The sequence below is a fragment of the Dipteris shenzhenensis genome, chromosome 6 (genome assembly GCF_047967505.1).
Source record: "Dipteris shenzhenensis isolate YYH24624 ecotype China chromosome 6, Dip_SZ_1.0, whole genome shotgun sequence".
Lineage (NCBI taxonomy): Eukaryota > Viridiplantae > Streptophyta > Polypodiopsida > Gleicheniales > Dipteridaceae > Dipteris > Dipteris shenzhenensis.
In genome coordinates, this window is record NC_141601.1 from 27,435,262 (window position 1) to 27,445,019 (window position 9,758).

The 9,758-nt window shown below is 41.0% G+C and overlaps 1 protein-coding gene across 1 annotated transcript; it reads right to left on the reverse strand.

Annotated features, from left to right (window-relative positions):
- Positions 1 to 582: 582 nt before the first annotated feature.
- On the reverse strand, positions 583 to 1,707 carry LOC147900995 (putative glutathione S-transferase parC). The gene is made up of 2 exons (XM_087375814.1): positions 1,310 to 1,707; positions 583 to 992 (listed from the first exon to the last, which is right to left on the reverse strand). Exons 1-2 carry the CDS (start codon positions 1,631 to 1,633, stop codon positions 630 to 632), a joined length of 687 nt encoding a protein of 228 aa, XP_087231940.1. The 5' UTR covers positions 1,634 to 1,707; the 3' UTR covers positions 583 to 629.
- Between the last annotated feature and the right edge of the window lie 8,051 nt (positions 1,708 to 9,758).

Genomic DNA, 9,758 nt, shown 5'->3' on the forward strand with positions numbered 1-9,758 from the left:
AGGCCTATGTGTCGACACATTTACATGTGTGCGTTTGCCTAGTGGACACACATGCACGTGTCAATTCTCTATGCATGCTTGACTATGTGTGTCTCTCCACACATGTACAATTACTCCTTTCTCATCATGCACACACCTCCACTTTCTCACTCACACCTCTCTCTCTCTCTCTCTCTCTCTCTCTCTCACATGATGAGAGAGGAGTAATAGTACATCCGTGGAGAGACACACACACTCAAGCATGCGTAGAGAATTAACACATGTGCATGTGTGTCCACTAGGCAAACGCACACATGTAAATGTGTCGACATATAGGCCTACATACATACACTTGACCACGTGCACACACACACATGGTGAGAGAGAGAGAGAGAGAGAGAGAGAGAGAGAGAGAGAGAGAGAGAGAGAGAGAGAGAGAGAGAGATGCTAAGAATTAATCAATATGCACCTGGAAATTTTCATTAAAATTTATTCTTGAAATTTATTCTTGAAATTGAAGATATCCACCATGAGACCCAACAGAGCCGGTCTCTGACCCAACAGAGATGGGTCAAGCTACTCGTTAGATAAAAAGAAGCCTCTGCCTTATTGTCACTATTGCCAAAGAGCTTTTGGCTTTTCAAGCCGAGTTACACCTGGGCTTGTGCTCTTGCGGCCCTCATTGCCTTGAAAAATTCACACACCTTCTCCGGTGCTTCCAAAGTCTCTCCTAATGCTGATTCCTCGAATGCTTTCTTCCACCCACACAAACGTGGATACGCCTCCAGCTCAAGACTGCAGTTCCCCAAAGTTTCCAAAGTATATTGCCACGCCACAAAAGGACCCAAGATTATATCGACGTAGCCCACCGTGGCACCCCCGAAATAAGGGGGCTCCTTTGCAACAGTACCTAAGGCTTCTTCCAATAAACTCAGGCAGTCCTTGGAGTCTTGAAGAGCCGCCTTCCGCTCCTCTTCCGTTGGTTTGAAGAGCCGAAATAAAGCTTCATTAAGCTGTGCAACGCAGGCGAGCAAAAGAAGCCAGCATGTGAGATGCAGGATCCTAGTTACAAATCCTTCACCTCAATCTTTAATTTTAATGGACGAGATTCGTCCCTTTCATCTGCTCGCAAGTACAATTTTTACTATCATACGCTTGAAGAACACTTATCTGCCGGCCTGCATTTTCTTGCAATAGAATGCCACAAATGAGGCATTCATTACAGCCCACAGACCGCTTACTTCCTCAAACTGGCGAGAGTAGGCTGTTAAGAGGTTTGGTTCTAGCAAAAACGAAGAAACAATGACAGGCAGTAAGGCAACGCACGCACCTTCTTGTCCACGAAGTCAGCCCAGAAGCGAGCGACGGCGCGATCGTAGGGATCCGAAGAGAGGAGGTTCTTGCCATCGGGGGAGGGGAAAGCTTCGTCGACGTACTGGACGATAATGGAGGACTCGCAGACGGGTTTACCAAGGTGGAGGAGGACGGGGACTTTCTTGTAGACAGGGTTGGATTGGAGGAGGAGGGGGCTTTTGTTGGAGAGGTCCTCGGTGAGGGTGGTGAAGGGGACCTTTTTGGCGGAGAGGGCGAGGATGGCACGCATTGCGTAGGGGCTCGCCGAGACAGAAAGGAGTTGGACATCTTCAGAAGCCATGGCGAGGAGAAAGACGTGTGGTTTTATAAGTGCGAGAGACTTTGGTCGTGTGACTATGTAGGAGGAAAGTAAGGGAAACTTTGGTTGTGTGCGTAGGAAAGTGAAATGGTTGTGATTAAATAGCCCAATCACCTCTTAACACCATGAAGCTTCACTCGTGCTTTCCTTCCTTGCTTCCCTCATCACCATTGTCATCCTCCTCTTTTATAACGTTCCCTCTTGGCCTTTTCCATCCGCTTGTCCATACTTAAATGACCTCTTGCAAGTTGTTAGGGTCCCTCCTACATATGTAGAAACTAGAGTAGCCCCTTAAATGCAAATGGGATGCGATGCAGGAGGGGAGGTGAAGAGATGGGATAGAAGGGGGGGCAAAGAGAGCCAAAGAGATAAGGGAAGGGAGGTAGAGCATTAAGGTAGGCAGGAGGGGAAGGAGAGGCTAGGGGGACAGAAGGGGGAATGGAGAGGCCCAGGGAATGGAAGCATGAGGCGATCCAGGGGACGGAAGGGGGAGGGAGAGGTTAAGGGATGGAAGGGGCTGGGACAGGCGAGTGGGACAAAAGGGGGAGGCAGTAAAGGCGCAAGAAGCGGAGGGGAGGCAAGGGGTACCTAAGAACACCTATTTCATTAATTTTGGACTTTTTTTGTTGTTTTTGGACGAAGCCCAAAAATCCTTCCCAAATGAAAAGTTTACTTTGTGAAAATATCCTTCCCAAATCAAAATTTTACTTTCTGAAAATATTCTTCCCAAATCAAAAGTTCACTTTGTGGCACTATCATATTCACTTGTTTATTCAATATATACTTTTGCACCAACATGCACGAATTTGAAATAATCCTATTTTAGAAATTCTAGCTATACCTAAGTTATTTTTTAATTTAATTATTTTTAATATTTTTCGTTGACGTTATAAATTTATAAATCCATGAAAGGAGACTTAAATATTTCATGTAAATAACATTGTCACTCGCAATATGCACAAAATTAATAAATAGAAAAAAGTCTATCAAAGATTTATAATAGCAATTACAGCTATCATTATATGTTTACATTGAGAGACGTTGCTCTTAGATGCAGTCTTTGTATCCAAAATGATATAGATTGAACATATGTTTACAATTTAAATTGTTGCTCTTAAAGAGTCTCAATTCGTGCCATCTACATAATTTGACTCCCCATTGTCTTATTGCTCAATGTCACGACAGTCCCTTACTAGGTGCCATCTACATTAACTCCCACTTGTCTTGCCAAGCCTTGCCCCTTGGGTGCATTGACTCCCCATTGTCTTATTGCTCAATGTGACAGTCCCTTGCCAGGTGACATCCAGTGCATATTTTGACTCTTATTTAACATAGGAGGTGATGACTCTTATTATAATTGTCTTGAATTGGGTTCTTGCCTAGTACCCAAATAAAATCCTTCAATGGACTTCAATACAAAGCTTTAATCATGGGCATTCTTCATTTGCGCTGTCTCCTTCTACTTCCTCCATGGTGAGCATCCTTAAAAATTCGTCTATATGCAAAATAATTTGCTGTGGTATTTTTATTTTTCCTTCTACCTCATATCCCATGCGCTTCTTTGATTTCTTTGCCCTTGAATGCCAAGACACTATGATTGTCTCCGTCGAAACTTAAGAGACTGCTTCATCATTTGGGACCCACTCCTTCATTATACAATTAGTATACAATGTGTTGTTATCCATATTCTCCTTCCTGCCCTTTGGCTCATACCATACCGTCGTAAATGTTGTAGCTCTCCCTTGGTCATCTCTTTGCACATCAACTACTTTTGCAACCCAAAACTTCACATTCTCATATTCATTATCCGATGGCCGAACCACAACAAAACAATCGACCTCTATATCTACTTGTGGCATAAACTCTCTCTTCTTCGGTCCACAATATGGATGTGGGAGTAATGATACAAATTCATGTTCAAAGACTGGAGCTGGGCGCAAATCGTTATGAACATTTGGCCAAAACATATTGCATTCTTTCTTGACATCCTTTGAGCCTCGCATTCTCTCAAGGTCCTTTATTAAATTTTGTGTCTTGTTAATTACAGTGGTAGTGTGTTCTCTCCAAGTAGGATTCGAATCAGGATATCTCCGGAGCATTTCCTCTTTGTATGTAATAAATGCTTTTAATCCTTCTATTTTACAGTTAGACCTCTCATTGAATTCTTGTATAGGAGTCCATGTTGGATACCTTTCCTTGCTGGGAATTGAAGTTAAGAGACCGTAAGGTTCTTCAGGTTCCCATTTTGTATCATGAGAATAATGTTGCCATTGCATTACGGGTTTTTTATCTATTAAAAAAAAACGAAAGTAGTGTGGATTGGTATGACCTGTCAATGCATCACCACCCGTTTGTATGAAAGGTAGAATGAAGTTCTTCCAATCATACTTTCTTTCGATCCTCTCACATACTGTACTTTCCTTACGACCACCAACTTGCCTGCCACATCTTCTTACCAAGTCATCTATTGTCTCCACATCCTTGCATTTAAGCTCTCTTGAGACTGTGCTAAAAACCTGATCGATATCCTCATGTATATGCCCAACATACAAAAATCCACATTCGACCTCATTGAAGATTCAATGAGCAACTAGCATGGAGCAGAATGCAAACATGAGTACATTCTTATTTTCTTGCCAGTAATTATCAGCTTGTATTCTCAAAGTCGGTGGTAGGCGACCTTTTTCTGCATGTACATTGTGAATTGCCTTCATAATAGATGTTACAACTTGATTGCTATCATGTAGATGCAAGGAATCAATCCATATATTTGCAAGAACTTGATTCCATGCACTAACACTCCACATAGATGTGTCTTTAGAAAGTGCTTTCCTTGTAATTTAGGTCGAGTGGCAACAAAACGAGGCAATGTTATTGTATTCTGATCCATGCCATCTACAATAAGGCACATGTAGTCATCGGGATGCGAAATAGCTTGCTCCTTCCAAAATGCATATTTTTGTCTGGAATGTCGAATAAGGTCATGATGAGATTTTTAGTTTTTTTTGTAAAATTCCCTTTGATTTGGACATGTTGCACTCTCAATCGCTCGCTTTAAATCATCACAGACATTGCACTTTGACATTTTTTGTCTCCTTGGGATTTTAACATATCCAAAGTTCTTCTTCCAAAGAGTATACAAAGTATGAGAAGAAGCTACAGCATCCCCTCTTTGCCTTTGCTTTTCTGCAATAGAGTCAAATACTTCAAGCTTTGTCAAGCCCATTGGAAGGTGCATTTCAGTGATCGCATCACCGTTAGGGAGTTTGGTAGATATATGGGGTTGAGGTAAAGCATTTTCATGTATGAAGTCTTGCAAAATTGCTACTGCCCTGACAGTTGAGATTCTTGATTTGGACCTTCCTTTATTACCATGAATGCTAAATTTGTTGCCGCCCTTTGCCTTGGTGACTAAATCCCAATATGTACCATGAGATAATCCAGTAATATTGCGATATGCCTTATTGCAAATCTTTTTTCCATTTACGAGAGGTTTTACCTTTTGTCTTGAACTTAGCCTTTTATTACCATTCCAAAGAAAGCAAGAGAGACTTGTGAGAAGGTATTCATTTCTTTCGCTTCCTGTTCTTTGCCACACGTGTGCTCTACATTCCCTGATGTCTGCAAGATCAATGAAGCGCATACATCTTCGCTTGCAACACAGATATCCCAATCCATTTAACATGTTCTCCTCCTTCATTACTCTCTTCCTCTTTGGTTGCTTTTGTGGATCTGCCTGGATTCGCTTTCTCTTCATGCATATGTATGACCATTTTCGTTCCTCGTGCACATTGTTATCTGTATTCATGCACTTCTTCTCCTCACATTTGTTTGTAACCAAGCATCCATGATTGGTCGTTGCATCCTTAGCCATATCACATTCAAAGTTAAATATTGAATAATCCTCTGTTGATCTCATCCTCGTTTTTAACATACTCTTAGGACCATTCAATGAATTCAATATTCTATGAGAGTATTGAGAACCTTGAAACTCTTCCACTCCTGAGAGAACATCGCTCATTGGGACATCTTGCATGGCTTTCACAAATCCACAAGCTTGATTGACACCAGGTTTGTTAATATGCATGAACTCATCCACACTTGACAAGACATCGCTATTGAAACCTTTTCCCTTCTCAGTGTGCAAGAATTCATCCACCCCAGATAAGGCTTCGCTTCTAAAATTATTTTGTTTCTTGGAACCAATGAACTCATCCACTCCAGATAAGATCTCACTTCTATAATTGAGTACATTAAAATCATCCACATTTGAAGTGATAGAGCTTGGCACATGGGCATGCTTTTTAGGTCCTTTGATATTGTAGTATACCTTGTCTTTATCATTGAAAACCACGTGCCTCTTTCTCATGTTTAAAAATTGCATGCTCCATCTCATATTCTTGCCTACCTCATAGTAGGGATCACATAAGGATGTTATGTTATCAACCATACCATCATCAATGACTTTTAGAATCCTCATCTGTGCAAATGACCATTGCTCCACTTGTTCAAATTCCAATACTTCACCTTCTACTACAGTCTTATTTGCAAATGATCTCATTTGTAAAATGTCCCCTATAGTAAAATGCAAGGTGGTGCACTTTGTATTCGTGATAATGTCTGTTGCATAAGTCTCATCTTTGTCCCATGCTATAAATGATTTGTTGGATGTATTGTAGGGCATAAAATCTCTAAGTGTTTCCATATCTCCACATTTATACTTTAGCTCAACATGTGCGCTAAGAATCTTTGATACAGTAACTGCCACCTTATCTTCGCCAAGTCTTCGAAAGTGGCAAACTGAATTGTGATCACTCTCATGGATTGTAGCAAATGCAACTACTTCTCTTTTGCTACATAAAATCACATCCATCCCTGGAGCAAAATCTATAGCCATCTCCTTTGTGAGAGTCCTTTGCAAGCAAGCTGCAGTAGCAACAATTACATAAATATTAGTCTCTTTTTAATAATCTACTCATTTATTATAATTTTCATTTAGTACTTAATTTATTGGTGGGAGAAGTTATCTGATCAAGTACTCATCAGATGGACACGCCACTTTGCATGCAACTCAATAACACCTATGTTGAGGTGCGTGCAAAGTATTGTGCCCATCGTCTATGCTTTGCATGTTATATCACGCATTAAACACCATTTGTGCCTCAGTGTCATACACAACCATAAAAAACACGGTCCTAGGTGTGTTATTCAAACAAGTACTTATCGGATGGGGGCTTCACTTTGCACACAAGTCAGATATGCTTTGCATGGTCGATCACGCATTATACACCATTTTCCACCTAATGATACGCACATCCGTAAAAAAACACACCCTTAGGTGTGTTATCTAACCAAGTACTTATCGGATGGGTGTGCCTCTTTGAAAACAAGTCAATACCACCAAGGTTGAGGCATAGGAAAAGTATTGTGCCCATTGGATATGCTCTGCATGGTCGATCGAGCATTAAATACCATTTCTGCCTTAGTGTCATGCACATCCGTAAAAAAACACACTGCTAGTTATGTTATCTGATCAAGTACTTATGGGATGGGCATGCCACTTTGCATGTAGGTCAATTCCACCTAGTTTAATCTATTTGCAAAGTATTGTAACCATCAAATATGCTTTGCATTGTCGATCAAGCATAAATCACCATTTTTGCCTTAGTGTCATGCACAACCATAAAAAAACATGGTCCTAGGTGTGTTAATCAAACAAGTACTTATCGGATGGGGGCTCCACTTTGCACGCAAGTCTGTTTCAACTAGGTTGAGGTGCATGCAAAGTATTGTCACTATCGGATATGCTTTGCATGGTCGATATACAATGTTTTTCCGATAGTGATATGCACATCTGCAAAAAAACACACCCTTAGGTATGTTATCTGACCAAGTACTTATCGGATGGGTGTGCAAAGTATTGTGCCCATCAGATATGCTTTGCATTGTTGATCAACCATAAAACACTGTTTTTGCTTTAGTCTCATACACAACCATAGAAAAACACGTCCTAGGTGTGTTATTCAAACAAGTACTTCTCAGATGGGGGCTCCACTTTGCACGCAAGTTGGTTTCAACTAGGTTGAGGTTTGCTCAAAGTATTGTGACCATCGGATATGCTTTCCATGGCCGATCATGCATTATACACCATTTTTTCCTTAGTGATATGCACATCCGCAAAAAAACACGCCCTTAGGTGTGTTATCTAACCAAGTACTTATCGCATGGGTGTGCTTGTTTAAAAACATGTCAATGCCACCTAGGTTGAGGTGTAGGAAAAGTATTGTGCCCATCGGATATGCTTTGTATGATTGATCGAGCATTAAATACCATTTTTTCCTTGGTGTCATGCACATCCGTAAAAAAACACGCTGCTAGGTATGTTCTCCGATCAATTACTTATGGGATGGGCATGCCACTTTGCATGTAAGTCAATTCCACCTAGTTTAAGGTATGTGCAAAGTATTATGCCCATCGGATATGCTTTGCATTGTCGATGAACCATAAAACACCATTTTTGCTCTAGTGTAATGCACAACCATAAAAAAACACCATCCTAGGTGTGTTATTCAAACAAGTACTTATCGGATCGAGGCTCCACTTTGCACCCAGGTGCCATCTGCATTAAATACCATTTTTGCCTTAGTGTCATGCACATCCGTAAAAAAACACGCTGCTAGGTGTGTTATCAGATCAAGTACTTATGCGATGGGAATGCCACTTTTCATGTAAGTCAATTCCACCTAGTTGAAGGTTTGTACAAAGTATTGTGCCCATCGGATATGCTTTGCATTGTCGATCAAGCATAAAACACCGTTGTTGCCTTAGTGTCATGCACAACCATAAAAAAACACGGTCCTAGGTGTGTTAATCAAACAAGTACTTATCAGATGGGGGCTCCACTTTACATGCAAGTCCGTTTCAACTAGGTTTAGGTGTGTGCAAATTATTGTCACCATTTGATATGCTTTGCATGGTCGATAAACAACGTTTTTCTAGTTGTGATATGCACATCCGCAAAAAAACATGCCCTTAGGTATGTTATCTGACCAAGTACTTATCGGATGGGTGTGCCTCTTTGAGAACATTTCAATACCACCTAGGTTAAGGTGTAGGAAAAGTATTGTGCCCATCGGATATACTTTGCATGGTCGATCGAGCATTAAATACCATTTTTGCCTTAGTCTCATGCACATTCGTAAAAAAACACGCCGGTAGGTGTGTTATCTGATCAAGTACTTATGCGATGGGAATGCCACTTTGCATGTAATTCAATTCCACCTAATTTAAGGTGTGTGCAAAGTATGGTGCCCATCGGATATGCTTTGCATTGTGGATCAAGCATAAAACACTGTTTTTGCCTTAGTGTAATGCACAACCATAAAAAAGCACAATCCTAGGTGTGTTATTCAAACAAGTACTTATCAGATGGAGGATCCACTTTGCACGCAAGTATCTTTCAACTAGGTTGAGGTGCGCGCAAAGTATTGTGACCAGCAGATATGCTTTGCATGGCCGATCACGCATTATCCATCGTTTTTTCCCTAGTGATATGCACATCTGCAGAAAAACACGCCCTTAGGTGTGTTATCTGACCAAGTACTTATCGGATGGGTGTGCCTCTTTGAGAACATTTCAATACCACCTAGGCTATGGCATAGGAAAATTGTTGTGCCCATCGGATATCCTTTGCATGGTCGATCGAGCATTAAATACTATTTTTGCTCGTGTCATGCACATCCATAAAAAAACACGCTGCTAGGTATGTTATCTGATCTAGCACTTATGGGATAGGCGAGCCACTTTGCACATAAGTCAATTCCACCTAGTTGAAGGTGCATGCAAAGTATTGTGCCCATCGGATATGCTTTGCATTGTGGATCAAGCATAAAACACCATTTTTGCCTTAGTGTCATGCACAACCATAAAAAAACATGGTCCTAGGTCTGTTATTCAAACAAGTACTTATCGGATGGGGGCTCCACTTTGCATGCAAGTCTCTTTCAACTAGTTTTAGGTGCACACAAAGTATTGTCACCATTGGATATGCTTTGCATGGTCGATCACGCATTATACAACGTTTTTCCTGTAGTGATATGCACATCTA